We start from the raw sequence: 24,258 nt of genomic DNA on the forward strand, positions 1-24,258 counted from the left end.
GTGGCCGGATCTCAGCTCACTGCAAGCTCCGCCTCCCGGGTTTACGCCATTCTCCTGCCTCAGCCTCCGGAGTAGCTGGGACTACAGGCGCCCGCCACCTCGCCTGGCTAGTTTTTGTATTTTTAGTAAAGACGGGGTTTCACCGTGTTAGCCAGGATGGTCTCGATCTCCTGACCTCGTGATCCGCCCGTCTCGGCCTCCCAAAGTGCTGGGATTACAGGCTTGAGCCACTGCACCCGGTGTTGGCTGCATTTTCAGGCCAGCTCTTCTCCCATGCAAGACCCCAGTGCTCCAGGCCTATAACCTGTCAGCACAGCATGTCTAGGAAGCCCCTTCTTCAACAACGAGCAGTAGTCCCAGAGCCAGCGCTCATCAGTCTGGCTTCAGGGACATGCCTGTCCCTGAGCCAGTTGCAAAGGCTGAAGGGAAGGGATTCTGTCGTTGGCCAGGTCTGGAGTCTTCTAGTAGGGTCAACATGTGAACCACATAAGCTGAGAGTGAAGGAGGCAGCTCTCCTCCCAGTGGGAGAGACAGCTGAAGCAGTGGTTTTCAAAGTATAGAGACAGGGTTTCACTATGTTGGCCAGGCTGGTCTCAAACTCCTGACCTCAGGTGATCTGCCTGCCTTGGCCTCCCAAAGTAGTGGGATTACAGGTGTGAGCTACTGCATCTGGCCTATAGCATTTTGTTTTGTTTTGTAGAGACAACTCTTGCTATGTCGCCCAGGCTAGTCTAGAACTCGTGGCCTCACGAGATCCTCCTGCCTTCACCTCCCAAAGCCCTGGGATTAGAGACATGAACCACTGTGCCTGGACAATCATAGCTTTATTTTATTTTATGTTATTTATTTATTTTTTGAGACAGAGTCTCACTCTGTCACCCAGGCTGGAGTGCAGTGGTTCAATCTCAGCTCACTGTAACCTCTGCCTCCCGGGTTCAAGCTATTCTCATGCCTCAGCCTCCAGAGTAGCTGAGATTACAGGTGCCGACCACCACATCCAGTTGATTTTTTTTATTGTTTTGTAGAGACCCGGTTTCACCATGTTGGCCAGGCTGATCTCGAACTTATGGCCTGAAGTGTGTGGGTCTCAGGTGTGGGCCACCACGCCTCGTCTATTAGCTATTGATGATGATGATGATGATGACAACGATGACAACGACAATGACCCCAGCCTGCAAAACCAAGGCTGGCTCACAAAAGGAGCTCAGGGCTCTCTGAAGACTTTACGAGCATCGGCCACTAAGGGGCGCAGCCGGCTTGGGCTGCGCCGGCGCGCGGCGGCCATCGGGGGGCGCTGCGTTGCTTGTCTGGAGAGCGCGGTGACCGCCTGGACTACCTCCCTCTAAACATTCCAGAGGAGAACGCGTCGGTCCCGGTCAGTGCCAGAAGCCCCAGCGCCAGGGCTAGGGGTTAGTGCAGGGGATGCAGGCAGGATAACAATTAGATCCATGGGGCACACCCTCCAGGCCCGGCGGCGGGTGAGATCTCAGAAGAAAGATCCCACTCCCAGGATGCTGAAATTCGATTGCAGTTTTCCAGCACTGTTGGCCAGCCCTGTCGCAATTCCTGGGACATTTATGCAGCAAGGTGGTTGTGGAGGCGGGGGTGGGAATGGGATACCCACAGAAGATTCCGAGGGAGGATGAGAATACTTGGAAATTGCCTGCAACCTTTGTTCGTGTGAGTTTTTCTTCTGTGAATGAGCTTTCAACAGATTCTCAAAGGGATCTAGACCCCCAAACAGAGACTGTTCAGAGCTCTGTCTCTTTCTCCAGAAAGCCTTCCCTGATCATCTCTCAGACTGGATCCAGTGTCTCTTCTGGGTACCCATGCCCTCTGATCTTCCCCCACCCCAGCCTGACCCCTGCCTGTGCCTCCCCTATACAGCACAGGCTGTCATGTGTGGTGATGTCAGTGTCCCCATCAAGGCAGGGGCCTGGGGTTTCTCAGGCACCAAGAAGGTCACCATTGTTGTATAACACAGGCCTTACATACCAAAGGAAAAACATCTAACAGATATTTGCTTTCTTACTTCTAGGCCGTTGGAAGTGCTGTTCCCTTCACCTGGAACATGGTTCTCCACCTCTTTCTCTTTCTTTCTCCTTCCTTCCTTCCTTTCTTTCTCCTTCCTTCCTTCCTTTCTTCTTCCTTCCTTCCTTTCTCCTTCCTTCCTTTCTTTCTCCTTCCTTCCTTCCTTCCTTTCTTCCTTCCTTCCCTCCCTCCCTCCCTCCCTCCCTCCTTCCTTTTTCTTTCTTCTTTCTTTCTTTCAAGAGTCTCACTCTGCTGCCCAGACTGGAGTGCAGCGGCGCGATCTTGGCTTACTGCAACCTCCGCCTCCTGAGTTCAACAGATTCTCCTGCCTCAGCCTCCCGAGTAGCTGGGATTATAGGCATCTCCACCACTTTCGTCTTGCTCATTTCCCTACAGTGATCAACTCTCAGCTGCAACATCTCCTCCTCCAGGAGCCCTCCCTACCTCCCACCCATAAGGCTGGGTTAAAGCTTGTGGTCCTCGAATTCACTTACTGCAAAGCAGGAAAATATCTGTTGAACGAATGAGTGAGGAGTTAGTGTTTGGGTCGAGTTCCCTGTGCCAGCTGGAGGGTAACTTCCTGAAACCCTCTGTAGAGTCGGGGTTTTTAAAGAAGGGCTTTATTGAGTTATGATTCACATACCACACAAGTCATGCATGTGTAGTGTACAATTCAATCATTTTTGGTACAGGCAGTTTTGTGCAACTGTCACCCCTTTGTGGAACCTTGAGCCCTCCTTGTCTGACACTCCTCCCCACCAAGGCCCTGTGTTAGGTGCTTCTCACTGTCCTGTTGAAGGGGATGGGGTATGGCCTCCTCCTCCACCCTGGGAGAAAGAATTGGTAAAGAACAAGACCTAGCCAGACCAGGTGCTGTGAGTCATACTTGTAATCCCAGCACCTTTGGTAGGAATTTGAGATCAGCCTGTCCAACACAGTAAGGTCCCCTTTCTACAAAAAATAAAAATTAAAAAATTAGCATGGTGGCACATGCCTGCAGTCCCAGCTAATTGGGAGGCTGAGATGGGAGGATCACTTGAGCCTTGGGGGGTTGAGGCTGCAGTGAGCCATGGTGGCACCACTGCACTCCAGCCTGGGCAACAGAGAAAGACCCTATGTCAAAAAAAAGAAAAAAAAAAAAAAAAGGGAAGAAAAGAAAAAGACAAAAGAATGAGACCTTACTATCTGCCCAGCCACAGGGCTCAGTATGTGGGAGGCCCAACAATGACTGGGCCCTTGCTCTGTACCAGATGCCATTCTAAGCACATATATGACAATTCATCTGACTACCACCACCAATCCTACAGAGGAGGCACTCTTAGTATGATTCCCCGATGTAGCACAGGAGGCTTCTGGGAATGTGATTCCTCCTGACACTCAGCGGGTGGGCTGGGGATCAGGTCAAGAAGCAGCCTCCAATCTGCAATTTATGCAATTTCAGCCGTACCTAGAGGATTAAAACTGGAGCCTCACAGGCCAAATAGGCTCCATAGAGTACTATATTAGTCATTTTTTTTCCTTTTTTTTTTTTTTTTTTTTTGAGACAGAGTCTCGTTCTGTCACCCAGGCTGGAGTGCAGTTGCACAATCTCAGCTCACTGCAATGTCCGGCTCCTAGTTTCAAGCGATTCTCCTGCCTCAGCCTCCTAAGTGAGACTACAGGCATCCACCACTATGCCCAGCTAATTTTTATATTTTTGGTAGAGATGGGGTTTCACCATGTTGCCCAGGCTGGTCTCAAACTCCTGAGCTCAAGTAATCATCCTGCCTTGGCCTCCCAAAGTGCTGGGATTATAATCGCGAGCCACCCCGCCAGGCCAAAACCAGTATTAACACTGGGGAGAATTCCCCTTCCTAATCTACCCAAGCCTTAGGCAGATCACACTTAGGAGTAACGTGTGCTTCAGTTTTCCCTGCTTCCTGCTAACATTCTGGGTCTGCTCTTTGCAGCATGAGTTTGAAACCCTGGGGACACATGCATTGACAGGTGGGTGAAAAATGACTCAGGTAGTTTTGTGGGGTTGGTTGTTTTTGAGGTGCAGTCTTGCTCTGTCGCCAGGCTGGAGTGCAGTGGCATCATCTCAGCTCACTGCAACCTCTGCCTCCTGGGTTCAAGTGATTCTCCTGTCTCAGGCTTCTGAGTAGCTGGGATTACAGTTGCTGGGCATGCCACCATGCCCTGCTAATTTTTGTATTTTTAGTAGAGACGGGGTTTCACCATGTTGGCCAGGATGGTCTGAATCTCTTGACCTTGTGATCCATCCGCCTCGGCTTCCCAAAGTGCTGGGACTACGTGTATGAGCCATCGCACCCCGCCAAGGTACAGTTTGTTTTTTTTTTCAGCTTGTCCCAGTGCCAAGCTGATCACCCACGATCCCTGGTCCCTACTCCTGCCCTAAGTTTATGCTGATCTAGGATGTTCTTGTTTTTTAGGGAGGAAGATTCTGGACTAGGAACATGGCCAATAAGTAGTTAGGGCGCATGGAGGAGGTCCGTGCTGGGTCCTCGACCATCACATACACAGCTTATTCCTGCCTCCAGCTGCCAGGACTGCCGCTCCATACTCCATCCACAGCCAACTCCCAGCTGGAGCTTCAGGTCTGGATTTGACCCACCAGGTACTCCTGCTCCCTGCTCTTGCCCCATTTGTTTCAGGATAGCTTAAGACTTCTAGGCCAGGCATGGTGGCTCATATTTATAATCTCAGGACTTTGGGAGGCTGAGGTGGCAGGATCACTTGAGACCAGGAGTTTGAGACCAGACTGGGCACCATAGGGAGACCTCATCTCTAAAAAATGAAAGCTGGGCGTGGTAGCTCACACCTGTAATCCCAGCACTTTGGGAGGCCAAGGTGGGTGGATCACTTGAGGCCAGGAGTTTGAGACCAGCCTGGCCAACATAGTGAAACGCTGTCTCTCCTAACAATACAAAAATTAGCCAGGCGTGGTGGTGGGCGCCTGTAATCCCGGCTGCTTGGGAGGCTAAGGCAGGAGAATTGCTTGAAACCGGGAGGCGGAGTTTGCAGTGAATGGAGATGGCACCACTGCACTCCAGCCTGGGTGACAGAGCGAGACTTCATCTCAAAAAAAACAAAACAAAACAAAACAAAAATCCAGAGGCAAGATTGCTCTCGAGATTAAAGAGAGAACAAAACAAAAAGGAAAAAGAGAAAGACGCATGCAGAAACAGAGATGAAAAGACAGGATGTAGAGGTTAGGCACAGAAAACAAAATCAGAAAGAGACAGAGACAGAGATGAGACAGAACGACAGAGACAGAGAAGGAAGGCAGAGAGGAAGAGAGGCAGAGACAGACGAAACTAGGGGTCAGAAGGGAAGGGAATGTCATTTAGTGACTCAAAGCACAAACTGGATGTAGATTTGGAGAAACAGACAGGTGGAGGCAAACGATACAAAATAGGTGGGTTTTAATGGAGAATTTTATAAAAGGGAAAGGGCATGTGAAGGGGCCCCTGGGCCAGGCCCGGGACCACCGCATCGGTGGGAGCGCTGGGGGAGGCGGGGCAGTGCAGGAGTCGCAGCTTCTAGGCGTCCGTAGGTCCCTTCTCCAGGTCCGGGCGGGCCGCCCCGTGCACATACGCATAAGGGGGCTGCAGGATGCGCTGCAGGGGCCCCGTGTGGTAGGCGCGGATGGGCAGCCAGCAGGTGCCAGGGCTCAGGCCCGGGGCCGCGCGGGCGCACAGTGGTGCGGCTGGTGCGTGGGTGCGAATCCCTGGCGGCAGACACAGCGGAAGGAGCCATCCGTATTTAGGCAGCGCGCGTTGACGCAAAGCGGGGAGGCAGCCTCGGCCTCATCACACTCGTTGATATCTGTGGAGGGGGAACAAGGATCGCTGCTGAAGGCTGGGGCCCCAGAAGCTCGCCTCCTCGGCCCTTTAGGCTCTTGGAACAGAGGAGCAGATGCTGAGCCTCTCGTTTGGAGTCCAATCTGACCTCAGCCATCTGCTAGCTGTGTGAGCCCGGCCAGGTGGCTTAACCTCTCTGTGCTTGTTTCGTGTTCTGTAAGATGGGTATGGTGGCCCATACAGCACTAGGATTTTGTTAAGAAAATAATAACGGCCGGGCGCGTAACGGCTCATGCCTGTAATTCCAGCACTTTGGGAGGCTGAGGCGGGCAGATCACTTGAGGCCAGAGTCCGAGACAAACCTGGCCAACATGGTGAAACCCCGTCTCTACTAAAAATAGAAAAATTAGCCAGGCGTGGTGGCGGGTGCCTGTAATCCCAGTGACTCGAGAGGCTGAGGCACTAGAATCACTTGAACCCGGGAGGCGGAGGTTGTTGTAAGCCGAGATCAGGCCACTGCACTCCAGCCTGGGCGACAGAGTGAGACTCCGTCTCCAAAAAAAGAAAATAATAATAAAAAAAAGAAAATAATACTGATGATGGTGTCAACAACAATAAATGTTCATGCAGGGCCGGGCGCGGTGGCTCAAGCCTGTAATCCCAGCACTTTGGGAGGCCGAGGCAGGCGGGTCACGAGGTCAGGAGATCGAGACCATCCTGGCTAACATGGTGAAACCCCGTCTCTACTAAAAAGTACAAAAAATTAGCCAGGCGAGGTGGCGGGCGCCTGTAGTCCCAGCTACTGGGGAGGTTGAGGCAGGAGAATGGCGTGAACCCGGGAGGCGGAGCTTGCAGTGAGCTGAGATCCGGCCACTGCACTCCAGCCCGGGCGACAGAGTGAGACTCCGTCTCAAAAAAAAAAACAAAGTTAATACTCGTAATGTGCTTAAAACAATGCATGAACATTTATACATTTATTTATTTATTTATTTATTTATTTTGAGACGGAGTCTCGCTCTGTCGCCCGGGCTGGAGTGCAGTGGCCGGATCTCAGCTCACTGCAAGCTCCGCCTCCCGGGTTCACGCCATTCTCCTGCCTCAGCCTCCCCAGTAGCTGGGACTACAGGCGCCCGCCACCTCGCCCGGCTAGTTTTTTGTACTTTTTAGTAGAGACGGGGTTTCACCGTGTTAGCCAGGATGGTCTCGATCTCCTGACCTCGTGATCCGCCTGCCTCGGCCTCCCAAAGTGCTGGGATTACAGGCTTGAGCCACCGCGCCCGGCCTAACTTTGTTCTTCTAATATCCCTATTAGGTAGGTACTGTAATTCGTTTTACACATGTGCCTCCATTTGCGCATGGGTCTTAATGTTATTGTAAATCAGTGTTAATAATATTCACAATTCTGTGAAATGGGATCTTTAACTATAGCCATTTTTCAGATGAGAAAAATTAGGTAAGGGCAGCAACCTGTCCAGCGTCACACAACAAGTTGCTGGACTGGGCCTGAGGTCTATGTGACCTCCTTGAGTTTTTTTGTTTGTTTTTTGAGACAGAGTGAGACTCCTGGGCTCTTGTTGCCCAGGCTGGAGTGCAATGGCGTGATCTCGGCTCACTGCAACCTCTGCCTCCTGGGTTCCTCCCAAGTAGCTGGGATTACAGGCATGCACCACCACACCCGGCTAATTTTGTATCTTTAGAGATGGGGTTTCACCATATTGGCCAGGCTGGTCTCAAACCCCTGACCTCTTGATCCGCCCGCCTCCGCCTCCCAAAGTGCTGGGATTACAGGTGTGAACCACTGCACCCGGCTGAATTCTTGATTTTAATCACTTGGCTTTACTACCATCCAAATTAGGCAGACTTGATTAATACTCTCATTTTACAGGTGGGAAGACTGAGGCTCTCCAAAGAGGTCCTGCAAATTGCCCAAGGTAGCATTGCAAGTCACACCAGCACTATTCCACACTTCTATCCTGCTTCAAGGCCCAGTTCCAGCCCTGTGTCAAGCCCTGCCCTGCTGACACCCTGACTCCGCCTTCTTCAGTCAAGCCCCACCCAGGTGCAAGAATTACTCCTCCCCTCTGGGCGGGTCCGTCCCCTGTAGTGAGGTCGTTTCCCGTCCCTTACCAGCAACCCCCTGCTCAGGGCTTCCACCCTCCCTGGACAAGCCTTGCCTCTCCACACGCATGCTGGCCCCGGGCCCGCCCTCACCAACGCAGGCCATGCGAGTCATGTCCAGGCGGTAGCCATCGAAGCAGCGGCAGGTGAAGCCTTCGGGGACGCGCACGCAGCGGCCGTTGGTGCAGCCGTCCAGGATCCCGCACTCCTCTGCCTCCAGCTCCTCGTAGGGCTGAGCCAGGGAAGCTGTGGGAAATGCGGGGACCCTGTGACTTGAGGTCCCTGCCTGAGTCTCTTACCCACCACGGTGGGTGCGCGTCCTTGGCTCCATCTTTCTTGCTCTAAACTGTCCATCCCGCCCCAGGGCTGCGGCGGGCGCTGTGGGGCCAGTAAGCTTACCTCATTCTCTCGCCAGCTTTCCCTCTGCCGCTTTCTCTTTCTCTGCCGGGCTACAGGACACTTCTGTCCCTCTCCGTGGCGCTCTCCAGTTGCACCTGTGTTCCGTCTCTCCTCCCACCTTCTCTGTTTCCCTCCCTCCTCTCTCTGTGCACACCTCACCCCTCATTTCAGTCTCCTCATCCGCTGGCGGTGCTCACCAGCGTAACTTCCACCTTCAGGAAGCTCCTCGGGCTCTGGGAAGGAGCGGCGGGTGTCCCGGGACCGATAGGGCCAGCGGGTGCCCGGGCCGGCTGGCGCAGGAGCCTCAGATTCGCCATAGGGGCCACCATCGTCCTCAAAGTCTGGCATGTCGAAGCGGGGTGCCCCGTAAGGAGCCTCCCGGCGGGCAAAGGGCCCAGGTGGCGGTGGGTAGGGGTCGTAGGGTAACGCAGGTGGCGGGTACAACTCAGGCCCATACGGGAGGCCCTGGTAAGGTGGGCCTAAGTCTGGGCCGTACTCGTAGGGGAGTCCAAAGCCACCTGGTCGCGGGGGGCTATATGCAGGGGGGCGTAGCACATTGCACAGGGCCTCGAAGTCATCTGGGAACAGAAGTCAAGGCAAACAATCAGCCCCCGCTGGCCCCCACACCCACCACTCATGTACCTCCCTTGGGAAGAGGAGGCAGAGGAGTGGATGGGGAGGGTCCTGGGTGGCCCTGGGGTGTCTGGAGCCAGCACTGAGAATCTGAAGGCTAAGACTGGGATTCCGACATGCTGAGATCAAGGGTAATGAAGCCTGCTAAAAATCAGGGTCTGTGGCTGGAACTGGAGGGATCCATGGGAGCTAGGACTAGGGACCTGAAGAATTTAGATGAGGGTGTTCTGTGGACCAGGACTGGGGAATCCCAGGAATTGCTGCTGGGGAACCGAGGGGGCAGGATGTGTGGGAGAGGGTCTGAGCAACTGGGAGCTGGAGGTCTGAGGACCCAGGACTGGGGTCTTTGGAACTGGGCTCCTAAGGACTGAGGATTGAGGACCTCAGGGGTTGTAGGAACCAAGACTTGGGAATCTCTGGGGCTGTATATTGGGGTCTTAGGCACCTGGATGTGGTGTCCAAGGCAATGGGATTGGAGTTCTGTGGGGCTGTGACCACGGGGTCTGGGGCCAGGATGGTGAGGTCTGAAAAACTGGTATTTCAGGTCTAAGGGCCCAGGATTTAGGGGAGGACATCTCATAGGCTGTGTCTTGTGGTTCTACAGACCAGGAGCAGAGGGTATGAGACCAGACCTCAGGGGTCTGCGGGGCTGCTACCACGGGATCTGCTGGGTCAGGCCTTGGGATATCTGTGGCAGAGACTTGGAAGTCTTTGGAATGTGACTCGGGGACCAAGATTTTCGGATGGGCTGTGACCTGGGGGTTGGTCTAGGGGACAGAGTTTGGGTAGAGTCTGGGGGTTCTGAGACTGGGGATCTGAGGGCCTAGATTTGAAGCCCATGGGGCAAGGCCTCTGAGTTCAGCTTAGGCCAGCGTCAGCACCTGAGTCCTGGGCAGGGCAAAGGGCACAGTCCATGCCCCAGGCCTCTCCATACAGGCAGCAGCACTCTGTGTAGGTGGCCTGACGGTCCAGCCGAGGGTGACTGCACACGAGGTCAGCCCCAACTTCCTGCCAGCACACTCCCAGATTGTCATCTGCAGGTGGAGACAGCATGTGTGAGACTGGGCCTGGCACTCAGGTCCTCCCAGGGGCTGGGCCCTTCCCCTGCTGAGCAGCCCAGTCACCCTCTGCCTATCAACAGATCCTTCTCATCAGCTATGATCTAACTCTGGAAGTTCTCTGAGGTCGCTCCAGGGGTCTGGATTGAGGAACAAGGAGACTGTCATATAGGAGGAGAGGGCAGAAGAAGGGGGTCCAATGACTAGGAGGTAGGGCCTGAGAGGGGTCTACCCAAGTCTGGCTTCTGGAGGGCTGTGTGACCTTGAGGCAGTTGCTTTGCTTCTCTGAGCATTGACATCTCAGTGTATGGGGGCAAGTGCTGAAGGCACAGGAAATGAGAGAAGAGTGGTTGGGACAGTGGGCAAAAAGAGAGGTGGCAAGATGCATGGAGAGTGTTGGAGCCTGTAATCCACTTTGGGAGGCTGAGGTGGGGGTGTTGCTTGAGCCCAGGAGTTCAAGACCAGCCTGGGCAACACAGCAAAAACCCATCTTTACAAAAAAAAAAAAAAAAAAATCAAACAAAAACAAAAATTAGCCAGGCGTGGTGGTGGGTCCTGCAGTCCCAGCTACCGCAAGGATGATGAGGTGGGAGGATCATTTGGGCATGAGAGGTCGAAGCTGCAGTGAGCTGTGATCATGCCACTGTACTCCAGCTTGGGCGACAGAGCGAGATCTTGTCTCAAAAATGAAAACAACAACAAAGAGAGTGTTCAAGAGACAGAGCTTCAGGAGAAACTGTCAGAGATCTAGGGATAGGAAAAGAGAAACAAAAAGGGAGAAAAAAGACCCAAAGAGAGAGAGAGAAACACATCCAAAGAATCAAAGACTCAAAACAGGAAAACAAAGATACAGAAGCAAGAGAGAGAGACCTGAAAACAAAGATCCAGAGGGTGTCAGAAATTCAGAGAAAACACGAAAGACAGAAATCCACAAACACCTGGAAAGAGACAGAGACCTAGAGATGCAGAGAAATAATAGGTAGCACTCATGTGGCACTTAGTAAAAAATAAATAATATTTGAAAAAATAAAAAATAATAAAATTCCTCGGCCAGGCGTGGTGGCTCACGCCTGTAATCCCAGCACTTTGGGAGGCCGTGGCAGGTGGATTACCTGAGGTCAGGAGTTCGAGACCAGCCTGACCAACATGGAGAAACCCTGTCTCTACTAAAGAAAAAAATACAAAATTAGCTGGGTGTGGTGGCACATGCCTGTAATCGCAGCCACCCGGAAGGCTGAGGCAGGAGAATTGCTTGAACCCCGGAGGCGGAGGCTGCGGTGAGCTGAGATGGCGCCATTGCACTCCAGCCTGGGCAACAAGAGCGAAACTCCGTCTCAAAAAAAAAAAAAAAACTCCTCACAGCCACCCTATAAGGTAGGAGCTAAGTGTGCAGAAAGGAAGCTGGAGTCCAAGAGGCAACATGCAAAAGTTGCCTCTAAAACTTTTGCCTTTAACCACCTAGCCAGCTCGCCTCAGAGAGACAGACACTGGGACAGAGACTGAGCTGGGGTTCAGTGGGGCGTGGCCGAGCCAGGAGCATAGGGCGTGGCTGTCGCAAAAGTGTGGCCGGGGTGCGGGTGTGAGACTCAGCCGAGGTAAGGAGGTCCTGGATGGCATGGGCGGGGCATAGCGGATTTGGGGGCGGGGTTACCGAGGCTCTGGCTATCGTTGGAGACGCAGCGGCGTTGCGAGCCATCCAGCACCAGTGGGGGCTCGCAGGTGCAGTGGTAAGAGCCCACAGTGTTGACGCAGCGGCCGCCCTCACAGGCCGGCTCCTCATCGGCGCACTCGTCATTATCTAGGGAGAGGATGGTTAACAGGCAACCCCTTCAACTCCCCCTACCCTTTCCCATTTCTCTTCCCAGCACATTGGCAGTGTGATGGATGGAGTCTAGACTCCAGGAAAGACTTCCCGCTGGTGGTGGCCACATTCCAGAGAGGAGCTGGCATGGCTGGGGGTTGGAGAGAGTTGCCAGGGGTTGGGGGAGGTGGGGCTTGTACCGATGCACTCCAGCCGCTGTGTGTGGTAGTAGTAGCCGTTGCTGCAATAGCACGAGTAGCCCGGGGCCGTGTTCACGCACACGCCACTCTTGCACACCTGGTCTCGGAAGAGCTGACATTCGTCCACATCTGTGGGAAAAGCAGAGAGAGAGATGGGGGTGGGCTGGATGGGTGGAGTGTGTGAGGGCATGACCAGGGAAGACAGAGACAGACGTGGTGATAGAGACCGAGAAGTAGAGACAGGGAAAGAAAGATGGGCAGGCCAGGAGCGGTGGCTCAAGCCTGTAATCCCAGCACTTTAGGAGGCCAAGACAGGCGGATCACCTGAGGTCAGGAGTTCGAGACCAGTCTGGCCAACATGATGAAACCCTGTCTCTACTAAAAATACAAAAAAATTAGCCAGGCATGGTGGTTCGTGTCTGTAGTTCCAGCTACGCCAGAGGCTGAGGCAGGAGAATCGCTTGAACCCAGGAGACAAAGGTTGTAGTGAGCCAAGATCTCGCCATTGCTCTCCAGCCTGGGCAACAACAGCAAAACTCTAAAAAAAAAAAAAAGAAAAGAAAAGAAAAAAGAGACAGAGGACGGGTGGAGTTGGGGAGACAGATACAGAGAAACAGAAAGGGTGAGAGACAGAGGCAAAGAAAACAGGAAGAGACAGAGCTGGGCCTGAGAGCTGAGTAGGGTGGAGGGTCAAAGGCTGGCCTCACCTCTCCGGAGGCTCGGGTCTCCGCTGGGCGCCAGGTAGCCCCGGCCATGAGGGCACAATGACTGGTACTCAGCTACACACAGAGACAAGCCTGAGCCAGGACACCAGAGCCCCAGCCCCAACCCCACCCTGCTCGTGCCCACTTGTCACAAGTCACTCTGGCCCTGTGCCTGTTAATGCCCACCACTCAGCCTCATGCCCGCCCATGCCCACCTGTCTGGCAGCTCGCCCTTGCCCTGACAGTACTAGTACCTCAACATCCTGTCCAAATGTGTCCCGTCCCAGGCCCACACCCCACCCAGTATTTCCACCCAGGCCCTCAGCCCTGTGTTCCCATCAGCCCATGCCCACCTGTCTCGGTGCCTGGGCACTGCTGGATGCGGCAGCCGCTGCCCCAGCCCTCACCCACAGTACAGCAGCACTCCTGCCACGTCACATTCCGAGCCAGGATGTTGTCGCATGCATCCGGGGCAGCTGTGTCAAAGTAGCACTCCCGGCGCCCGCTCCCCACAGGGCCCTGCCTAGGTGTGCTGGGTCGGCGGGGCGGGGGTGGTGGGGGTGGCCTGGCCGGCAGAACGGGGCTGGCAGGTGCCTGGGGCTGCGAGCCTGGGAACGTGCCTAGGGAGACAAGGGGCTTTAGCCCAGTGTGGGTTGAACCCCCAACCCCGCCACATCATAGATGGGGAAACTGAGGCTGGCATAGATGGGAAAACAGAGGGCGACAGACATCAGTGGCAGAACCAGACTCCACACCTCTCACACTCCTCTGTCATTGTCTCTCTCCCACTGTCACCTCCTGTCATTTCTGCATCTCTTGCCTCCCCACCTCACACTTCCCTGTCACTGCAGCTAACAGCTCAGGTGGGTGGTGAGGGAACATCCCTGGCTTCCTGGATGCCTCTCTGGGTCTCTTATCTGGTGTGTCCCAAACTGGCTGAGTCTTCATCTCAAAATCTACACTTTGTCGCCAGGTGCAGTAGCTCCTGCCTGTACTCCCAGCACTTTGGGAGGCAGAGGCGGTCGGATTACTTGAGGTCAGGAGTTCCAGACCAGCCTGACCGACATGGTGAAACCCTGTCTCTACTAAAAATACAAAAAATTAGCCGGGCGTGGTGGCGGATGCCTGTAATCCCAGCTACTTGGGAGGCTGAGGCAGGAGAATCACTTGAACCTGGGAGGCGGAGGTTGCAGTGAGCCGAGATCACACCAATGCATTCCAGCCTGGGCGACAGAGCGAGACTCTGTCACAAAACAAACAAAAAACCTGTGCCTTGTCTTGGACACAGCTTCCCCACCTAGACATCCACAGCTTGTCCACATGGCCTCTTGGGTTTTTCTCCCACCACCCTTTCCTCCCCTTCCACAGCCCCTGCCTTGGTCCAGCCCTGTCCTCTCCTGTCCAGGCCCCCGCCCCAGCCTGTTCCCTGAGCTCCCAGCCTCCAGTATCACCGCTGCAATCACCTTCACATGGCGGCCAGAGGGAGGTTTCAAAATCCGATTCTATCTTTCCTGCTCAAAACCCTTCCATGAATACTATACAGCCATGAAAAAGAACGAAATCATGTCCTTAGCAGCAGCATGGATGCAGCTGGAGGCCATTATCGTAAGCAAACTAATGCAGGAACTGAAGACCAAATACCACATGTTCTCACTTATAAGTGAGAGCTAAACAGTGGGTACTCATGGATGTAAAGATGCCCACAATAGATGCTGGGGACCACTAGATGGGGGAGGGACAGAGGGAGAGGGACAAGGGTTGAAAAACTGGATGTTAGGCCAGGCATGGTGGCTCATGCCTGCCTGTAATCCCTGTACTTTGGGAGGCCAAGGTGGGTGGATGACCTGAGGTCAGGAGTTTGAGACCAGCCTGGCCAACATGATGACAGCCCATCTCTACTAAAAATACAAAAAGTAAGCCAGGCATGGTGGCGGATGCCTATAATCCCAGCTACTTGGGAGGCTGAGGCAGGAGAATTGCTTGAACCAGGGAGGTGGAGGTTTCAGCGAGCCGAGATCGCGCCACTGCACTGCAGCCTGGGCAACAAGAGCGAAACTCCATTTCAAAAAAAAAAAAACAAGAAAAACTGGCTGTTGGGTACTATGCTTATGCTTACTATCTGGGTGACGGGATCATTTGTATCTCAAAGCTCAGCATCATGAAATATACCCAGGTAACAAACCTGCTTATGTATCCCCTGAATCTAAAGTAAAGATGATTAAAAATAAATAAATAAATACGTAGCTTTTTTTTTTGAGATGGAGTCTCCCTCTGTCACCCAGGCTGGAGTCCACTGGCGCAATCCCACAACCTCCGCCTCCTGCATTCAAGCGATTTTCCTGCCTCAGCCTCTCGAGTAGCTGGGATTACAGGCGCGCACCACTACATCCAGCTAATTTTTGTATTTTTATTAGAGACGGGGTTTTGCCATGTTGGCCATGCTGGTCTCGAACTCCTGACCTCAGGTGATCTGCCCACCATGGCCTTCAAAAGAGCTGGGATTACAGGCATGAGCCACCAGGCCCAGCCTAAATACATAATATTTAAAAATTAAAAAAAATATATATACTGCAGCCTGGGCAACATGACAAAACCATGTCTCTACAAAAAATACAAAAATTAGCTGTGGTGGTGGTATATGCCTGTAGTCCCAGTTATTCAGCAGGCTGAGGTTGGAGGATTCCTTGAGCACAGGAGGTAGAGGTTGCAGTGAGCTGAGATCATGCCACTGCACTCCAGCCTGGGTGAAAGTACGACCCTGTCTTAAAAAAAGAAAAACATTAAAAAAAAAATTTCCAAAAATGCCCTGAAACCCCTTCCACGGTACCGCAGTGCTCTCTTACTGTGGTAAGTCAGTGTGATCGGGCACCTGACTCTTTCCCTGGCCCCATCTCTCCCCACCCCTTCCTTTGCCCTCTAAATCATGCCACGTTGAACCTGTTTCAGTTCCTCTTACATGCCAGGTGCTCTCTGGCTTTGCCAGGCCTTTGCCCTTGCTGTGTCCTCTGCCCAGAATGCCCTCCTCACACATTGGGCCTGGCTCATTTCTACTCATCCTGCAGCTCTCAGTTCAGATGTCCTCTCCTACAGGAAGACCTCCCTGACCCTCTTCTCATGCTGGGCCAGGCGCCTCCTCCAAAACCCCCCTGGACTTTCCCCACCACAGTCTTGTTGATTTCCCCGAGTTGTCACTATCTGGTGATATCTCTGTTTGTCCCATTGGCTTGTGAGCCCCTTGAGAACAGACAGTGATCCCTCCTGGTCACTACTACGTCCTCAGTGCCCAGAAGATGGCCTGAACACAGTGCACGTCCTGTGAACACTTGTTGAATGAAAGAATCTGGTAGAGTCACAGCCAGGATCTAGTTCTCCTGACACAGTCTCACTACCCATGTTAACCTATGTGTCTTTTGTTGATGTTTAAAACAACAGTATTTAACTGATGGTAGCTGTCCACATCAGGAATAATTAGCTCACATGATTTTCCCATGGGGCCAGCAGTCATCAGTTAAATAGACACAACAGTCTCACCAGCAGAAGTTCGTGGGGAAACACAGCGTCCAGTCATGGGGTCAAACTCCTCCGGGCTGTTGGGGCAGACACAGAGGAAGGAGCCTTCGACGTTTTCACACAGGGCAGCTCCACATACACCCTGTAGTGTTTCACACTCATTCACATCTGTAAGCAGGAGACAACAGGGGACACAGTGGTTATAAGCTTCTATGATTCCAAAGGTCTGAAAGTCTGAGCTTTCAAATATAATGGGTATATTTAATGGCCCAGACTCCATCATCTGTTTTTCTTCTAGTGACAAGCCCTGAATTTCCCTTGGGAACCCTGTGCTCCTCTATTTTCAATCCTGTGCTTTGAGTAGGGCTATATCTACTCTGAGAGGTGGGCACAAGTTCCAGGAATGACCAAATAGATGACTGTATTTCTCTGGTTCAGAGATAGCAGTGATCATGCTGGGTCAATCAAAGCCAGGCCTGGCACTTTTGCTAGAAATATTGAAAAAGAACCTCCCTTTTTAGCTCTAGGGTTGCCAACTGGGGATGTTAGCCCAGAGGTTCTAGGGCCACCTTCATCATTATGAAAAATAATCTGCCTGAAAATCATGCAACAGAAGAAAGCAGAACTCAGAGAAGACAGAAATAGCCTTGTTAAAATTCCTGGATCCAGTTATGCCTGGAGTTCAAATATATCCCAGGACTTTATAGTTTTAATTCCCTTTAAAGAAATAAAACCTGTTGTGTTTGCATTTGTGAAAATTTACAGAATGCATAATTAAGATTCCTGCATTTCACTGTATATAAATTGAACGTCGAATGAAAATATCTGTAGGATACAATGGCTCATGCCTGTAATCCCAGTGCTTTGGGAGGCCAAGGCAGGAGGGTTGCTTAAGGCCAGGAGTTTGAGACCAGCCTGGGCAACAGAGCAAGATCTCTACGGGCCAGGCGCAGTGGCTCACGCTTGTAATCCCAGCACTTTAGGAGGCCAAGGTGGACAGATCACCTGAGGTCAGGAGTTCAAGACCAGCCTGGCCAACATGGTAAAACCCCGTCTCTACTAAATATGCAAAAAATTACTGGATGTAGTGGTGGGTGCCTGTAATCTCAGCTACTTGGGAGGCTGAGGCACGAGAATCGCTTGAACCTGGGAGGTGGAGGTTGCAGTGAGCCGAGGTCACGCCATTGCGCTCCAGCCTGGACAACTAGAGCAAATCTCTATCTCCAAAAAATACTCATCTCTACAAAAATTAACAACATTAGCTAGGCGTGGTTTTGTGTGCCTGTGGTCCCAGCTACTCGGAAGCTCAGTTCTGGAGGGAAGTTGGCTTGAGCCCAGGAGTTAGAGGCTGCAGTAAGCTATGATCACACAACCACACTCCAGCCTGGGCAACAGAGCAAGACCCCAGTTCAAAAAAAAAAAAGAGGGCCGGGAAAGAGAGAGAGAGAAGAAAATATTGGTAAACACATATTGAATTCTGGTTAGTGATATGTATATTGAAGAATTTATGGGGAAGCAGACTGGTGCCTGCAATTTACTTTTAACTCTGTCCAAAAAATTAGATGGATTAAGGATAGATATGTGAGGAAGCAAGTATAATAAAATAATATAATCTAGATCATGAGTAGGCAGGTGTTCATTCTATGATTCTCTCAATTTGATTTGTGTTTAGAAATTTTCCTCATAAAATGTTAGGAAAAATTAACATTTATGAACACTTTAGTGCTTTATACATTTATACTTTATACATTTTTATTTTTATTTTTTTTTTGAGACGGAGTCTTGCTCTGTCGCCCAGGCTGGAGTGCAGTGGCCGGATCTCAGCTCACCGCAACCTCTGCCTCCTGGGTTCACGCCATTCTCCTGCCTCAGCCTCCCGAGTGGCTGGGACCACAGGCGCCCACCACCTCGCCCGGCTAATTTTTTGTATTTTTAGTAGAGACGGGGTTTCACCGTGTTAGCCAGGAGGGTCTTGATCTCCTGACCTCGTGATCCGCCCGTCTCGGCCTCCCAAAGTGCTGGGATTACAGGCTTGAGCCACCGCGCCCGGCCCTACATTTTTATTTTTATTTTTTGAGACGGAGTTTTGCTATTGCTGCTCAGGCTGGAGTGCAATGGTGGGATCTCAGCTCACTGCAACCTCCGCCTCCTAGGTTCAAGCAATTCTGTCTCAGCCTCCCGAGTAGCTGCAATTACAGGCATGCACCACCACGCCCGGCTAATTTTGTATTTCTAGTAGAGACGGGGTTTCTCCATGTTGAGGTTGGTCTCGAACTCCTGACCTCAGGTGACCCGCCCACCTTGGCCTCCCAAAGTGCTAGGATTACAGGCGTGAGCCACCGCACCTGGCCTACTTACACATTTTCAAAAGTATGCACACAAAAATAAAACCTGAATAGGTCAGGTTTCTGTCACCAGCCACTACAACAGTTCTGAGAAGTTTTTTTTTTTTTTTTTTTTGAGACAGGGTCTCACTCTGTCACCCAGGTTGGAGTGCAGTGGTGTGATCTAGGCTCACTGCAACCTCCACCCCTTGGGTTCAGGCCATTCTTGTGCCTCAGCTTCCTGAGTAGCTGGGATTACAGGCATGCGCCACCAGACCCTACTAATTTTTGTATTTTTAGTAGAGATGGTATTTCACCATGTTGACCAGGCTGGTTTCAAACTCCTGACCTCAAGTGATCTGCTCGCCTCGGCCTCCCAAAGTGCTGGGATTATAGGCATGAGCCACCGTTCTCGGCATGAAGATGATCTTATATTCCAAAGTCTAAATTCCACAACCCGAAAGTTCCTATTTGTTCAGATATATGGGGAGGGACAGGACCTGACCAACCTCCCCCACCCGCTTTGGTCCCATCCACCCCCCAAAGTCCCGTACCCACGCAGTGACGCCCATCCCGCGCCCCCTCGTAACCCTGGTCACAGAGGCACTGGAAGGAGCCGGGCAGGTTCTGGCACACGGCGTGGGCACCGCAGAAGGACCGGTTCCGGCATTCGTCCACATCTGCAACACCAGACAGTCAGGCCATTTCTGGACCTTCTACCATCTCCACATCTCACCCGATGCCCGACGGACACCCACCCTGGCATCCGCCCCCTGGCGTGGGCTGATAGCCAGGGTCACAGGCTGGTGTGCAGCGGTAGGAGCCAGGGGTGTTCTCACAACGCTGGGCTCCACAAATCTCGGGACCATATTCTTGGCACTCATCCACATCTGCAGAGTGTGGAGGAGATGAAAGGGGAGTCAAAGGCCTGAATTCAGAAGTTCTAACACCACTTCCAGTCCCCAAGACTAAGAAGTTTTTAGAAATCTGGTATTCTAGGAGCCTGAGCTTCTAAAGATCAACAATGTTGAAAACTTTGTTTTTTCTTTTTTTTTTTTGAGACGGAGTCTCGCTCTGTCGCCCGGGCTGGAGTGCAGTGGCCGGATCTCAGCTCACTGCAAGCTCCGCCTCCCGGGTTCAGCCATTCTCCTGCCTTAGCCTCCGGAGTAGCTGGGACTACAGGCGCCCGCCACCTCGCCCGGCTAGTTCTTTTGTGTTTTTTTAGTAGAGACGGGGTTTCACCGGGTTAGCCAGGATGGTCTTGATCTCCTGACCTCGTGATCCGCCCGTCTCGGCCTCCCAAAGTGCTGGGATTACAGGCTTGAGCCACCGCGCCCGGCCGAAAACTTTGTTTTTTCTTCGAGACGGAATCTCGCTCTGTCACTCAGGCTGGAGTGCAGTGGCTCAAGTTCGGCTCACTGCAAACTTTGCCTCCTGGGTTCAAGCAATTCTGCCTCAGCTTCTGGAGCAGCTGGGACTCCACCATGCCTGGCTAATTTTTGTATTTTTAGTAGAGATGAGATTTTACCATGTTGGCCGGGCTGGTCTCAAACTCTTGACCTCAAGTGATCTGTCCACCTCAGCCTCCCAAAGTCCTGGGATTACAGGTATGAGCCACCATGGCCAGCCACTTTTGTATTTTATTCTTTTTTTTTTTTAGTAGAGATGGGGTTTCATCATATTGGCCAGGCTGGTCTTGAACTCCTGACCTTGGGCGATTTACCTGCCTCAGCCTCCCAAAGTGCTGGGATTACAGAGATGAGCCACCACACCCAGCCATTTTTTTTTAAAATGGGGGTCTTGCTCTGTTGCCCAGGCTGGAGTGCAGTGGCAGGATCATGGCTCACTGGAGCTTCAACCTCCTGGGTTCAGGCAGTTCTCCCACCACAGCCTCCCAAGTAGCTGGGATTACAAGCATGCGCCACCACACCTAGCATAGTTGATAACTCTCAAATCCTCACTGTCGTTTCTCAAAAGCATGGTCCCGCCTCAGGGCCTTTGTACTGGCTCTTCCCTCTGCCAGGAACAGTCTCCCCTCAGGTCTGTGCATGGCTGCTTCCCTCACTTCCCTCTGGTGTCGAGGTCAAGCCCTCCTAGCACTCCTCCCTCCACTGCTCTGTCATCTCTGTCCTGCTTTGTTTTCCTTCCTAAACCTGACCTTATACGTATGTATTTATTGGTATGCCGACTGTCACCTCCCTAGAACGCAAACTCTACAATAGCAGGGATTTGTGTCCATTTTGTTCCTTGCTACATCTCCAGTGGCAGAACAGTGCCCGACACACATAGTAAGGTGTCCCCCAGTTTTTTGTTGTATAAATCTTTTTTTCTTTTTTTTTTTTTTTGAGGAGTCTCACTCTGTCGCCCAAGCTGGAGTGCAGTGGCACGATCTTGGTTCAACTGCCACCTCCGCCTCCCAGGTTCAAGCGATTCTCTGCCTCAGCCTCCTGAGTAGCTGGGACTACAGGTGCATGCCACCACGCCCGGCTAATTTTTGTATTTTTAGTAGAGACAGGGTTTCACCATGTTGGCCAGGCTAGTCTCGATCTCTTGACCTCGTGATCCACCCTCCTTGGCCTCCCAAAGTGCTGGGATTACAGGCATGAGCCACAGCGCCTGGCCTGGTGTATAGGTCTTGAATTTATTTACATATTTATTACCCCACAATGATAACTCCAGGAAGGCAGGGGTTTTTATATGACTTATTTCCTGTTGCACTTACTTCCTTTTCCAGACACTGGCATAGAGTAGGTGCTTAATGAATTCTTGTGGAATTAATGAATATGATCTTACGAAGCTAGACTTCCGTGAGTCAGAGGTCTAGCACAGTCAACGGCAGCCCACAAATGTTTTGTTTCAAGTATTCCACAAGATGCGGACTCACACATCATCACCTCCCCACAAAAAAAAAATTTAAACTGTATGGAAGATTAGCCCCACCCTCCTGCCTCCCTGGAGTCTGACTCGGGAGGGGTGAAATTGCAGGGCCGGAAGGAAGACCTGGAAGGTAAGAGACGGCAAGGGGCGGGTCTGTGGGCGGAGCAGAGATAGGAAGGAGGGCCTATGTGTTCCGAGAGACTGAAGCCGTCTGAGCGAATGTAAAGGCCAGTGTAGGGAGGCCATGGAAGGGGAGAGCTTAAACGGGCGGAGGCCAACGCTAGGAGAATTTCACCTTGGGAATTTCTCATTGGGCAAGGATGAGGCCTAGGGTCGCCGGGATTGGGCCTCTTTGGAGGGAAGGCTGGAAGTAGGACTGGCGGAGGACGGGGAAAGGGCGAGTCCAAACTTCTGTTAGGAAGAGAAGGGGCCTGAAGAGGGGGTTTTAATCCAGAGGCCGACTGGAAGGGGCGGGGCCTAACAGTTTTGGGGAGGTGTCTTATTGGGGGCATAGCCTAAAATGTGGACCGGGCTTCAGCGGCAGAGGCGGAATGGACTGCGGCTGGAAGGGAGGCTTGGTCGTGGTACTGACACAAGAAAATACATGGACACGGTGGCGGCTTATTTCCACTACAGAGATACGGTGCTTTCCCTCCCCCTAAGTCTGGGAAGTAGGGCGCCCCTCCTCAGTCCCCAAGGGAGCAGCCTCCAGCACCCCATTGCGAGCGCTAGCGGAGGTGGAGGGGGCAGGCTCACCGTCACAGGTGCCCTCGGGGCCCGCATGGTACCCAGGATCGCAGTCCCGGACACAGCGGTAGGAGCCGGGGGAGTTCTCACAGCGCTGCGACCCGCACAGGGCCGGGCCCCGCTCGCGACATTCGTCCACGTCTGAGGAGGGAGGTCGGGTGGTCGGATGTGGGAAGCAGGGAGGCAAGATGGGGGAGACAAGGAGGGGAGAGGAGAGTCAGAAAGGGGAGGCCAGGGAAGCAGAGAGGGCAGGGGAAGATTTGGGTAGAGGAGAGATGGGGAGGCTGGGAGAGGAAGCGGGGGAAGGAGGTAAGGGGAGGGGAGAAGCGGAGGAGGAAAGACAGAGGTGGGAGGCCAATGGGCGAGTCCGCGAGTCGGAGGGAGGAGGGATCAGGCCGGGGCGGGGCCTCTCACCGAGGCAGGAAGCGAGGTCCGGGCCGGCGCGGTGTCCCGGAGGACAGATGCACTCGAAGGAGCCGTCGGTGTTGGTACAGATGCCGCTCTGGCAAAGGTCCTCCTCGCTGCACTCGTCCACGTCTGCGGGACAGGGCGTCCGACAGCCCGGCCCACCTCCCCCTCTGCCTAACATTCCAGTCCACACCCCTCCACTGCTCCTCGGCGCTCCTAGGCCTTTCACGCCTTCCCCAACCTGCCTCAGGCTCCTTCCCTCCCTGCAAGCACCGGCCCCCGACGGGTTTAGAACAGCTTCTTTCCAATCATTGTCCGAATACCCAGACTCCGCCCTCTCCTCTCCATACCCCTCCCCGCTCACTGCCACGAGACTCCCACCAGCTGTCCCCGATCGTGCTGGAAGATCCTGGCCAAAAACTCGTTTTCCCCTTTTCGCCCTCTTCTCCCCGTCCCGCCTTTTCCTGCCCTAAGCCCACCCTTTCCGGAGCCAGGACCAGCCTGGGTACAAACCGAGGCAAGAGGCTCCGCGGGGTCCGGGTCGGTAGCCGGGGGCACAAGTACAGGCAAAGGAGCCGTCAGTGTTGAGGCACTCGCCGTGAGGGAAGCAGAAATCGCCCTCCAGGCACTCGTTCACGTCTAAGGTACGCGGGCGTTTGGGCGGAGTCACAGGACCCGGCCTCCCAGACACAAGCCCCGCCCACATCGCAGTAACCCCGCCTCCACCAATGCCAGGTTTCTGAGCTCCTCCCACAGCGCCTTGGTCCCGCCTCCACCTTTCCAGCCGGCTTTGCCCTGGAACCCAGGCCCTACTCCCAGGCTCTCTGGCGGGTCCCTATGCTGCTCACCTGAGCAGGGCCCGGGCCGACCCGACGGCGCCCGGTAGCCTGGCGTGCAGCTGCAGCGGAAGGAGCCTTCGGTGTTAGTGCAGTGGCCGTGGGGACCACAGGGAGGGGCACCCGAACTGCATTCGTCCACATCTGTGGGGGGTGGGGGTGTTCAGAAAGGTTCACGAATCCCCTTGGAGTAGGGGGTCTGGGGGAGGTGGTGGGAAGTGTCCTGAGTTGGAGGCCAGGGGAGGGCTCTATGGCAGAGGTGGGTAGGTCTGACCAAGGTTCAGGGGTTTCGGGGACCATGGTTGCGAGTCCTGTGGGTCTAGGTTTCTAGGAACTACCTGTGCCAGGGTTTTGGAGTCAGGAGAGGGGACTCTGGCTTAGACAAGGATCAGAAATGAACTAGGGCAAGGTACCGGTCAAGTATTATAAACCAGGATCATTGGATGGGATTCGGTTGAGCCATGGGTCGGAGTTAGTGACTGGAATCTGAGTCCAGTTAGCATCAGAAGTTACAGTCAGGGTCCAGACTTCTGCCTCAAGTCAGGGACCAGGGTCAGGGATTATGAACCCAACCAGGTTCCAGAGAAGGGATTCTGAGAAGAGGCAGGGGCTGTGAAAGTGACAGGACCAAGAGTCACACAGTCAAGGTTATGGTCAATGCTATGGTTAGTGGTTATGATTAGGGTCAAATGTCACAGTCACATTCAGGGCCAGAGTCATGAGGGTCACAATTGCTATCAGGGTATGGGCAGGGACTATCATCAAGGGTGATGGTTCGGGTCAAATGTCACTGTCAAGTTGGGTCTCAG

General features: G+C 53.1%; 1 protein-coding gene across 8 annotated transcripts in view; it reads right to left on the reverse strand.

The window, feature by feature from the left end:
- Window positions 1–5,438: 5,438 nt before the first annotated feature.
- Window positions 5,439–24,258, reverse strand: part of LTBP4 (latent transforming growth factor beta binding protein 4) — a 29,849-nt gene continuing 11,029 nt past the window's right edge. For 4 of the 8 annotated variants that reach the window (XM_023229155.2, XM_023229158.2, XM_023229152.2 and 1 more), the window contains 15 exons: window positions 23,462–23,593; window positions 23,127–23,252; window positions 22,620–22,742; window positions 22,215–22,346; window positions 19,340–19,471; window positions 19,136–19,261; window positions 16,279–16,425; window positions 13,101–13,367; window positions 12,751–12,822; window positions 12,044–12,172; window positions 11,694–11,840; window positions 9,866–10,018; window positions 8,549–8,929; window positions 8,046–8,198; window positions 5,439–5,859 (listed from right to left, as the gene is read on the reverse strand). In XM_023229155.2, the coding sequence (XP_023084923.2) occupies window positions 5,705–5,859; window positions 8,046–8,198; window positions 8,549–8,929; window positions 9,866–10,018; window positions 11,694–11,840; window positions 12,044–12,172; window positions 12,751–12,822; window positions 13,101–13,367; window positions 16,279–16,425; window positions 19,136–19,261; window positions 19,340–19,471; window positions 22,215–22,346; window positions 22,620–22,742; window positions 23,127–23,252; window positions 23,462–23,593 (2,375 nt within the window). In that variant the 3' untranslated portion in view covers window positions 5,439–5,704. The remainder of the gene's footprint in view (window positions 5,860–8,045; window positions 8,199–8,548; window positions 8,930–9,865; window positions 10,019–11,693; window positions 11,841–12,043; window positions 12,173–12,750; window positions 12,823–13,100; window positions 13,368–16,278; window positions 16,426–19,135; window positions 19,262–19,339; window positions 19,472–22,214; window positions 22,347–22,619; window positions 22,743–23,126; window positions 23,253–23,461; window positions 23,594–24,258) is intronic. The other 4 variants (XM_023229157.2, XM_023229156.2, XM_023229154.2 and 1 more) reach the window with 4 other exon arrangements.

This window comes from Piliocolobus tephrosceles, chromosome 21 (assembly GCF_002776525.5).
Source record: "Piliocolobus tephrosceles isolate RC106 chromosome 21, ASM277652v3, whole genome shotgun sequence".
In the NCBI taxonomy this organism is placed as follows: Eukaryota; Metazoa; Chordata; class Mammalia; order Primates; family Cercopithecidae; genus Piliocolobus; species Piliocolobus tephrosceles.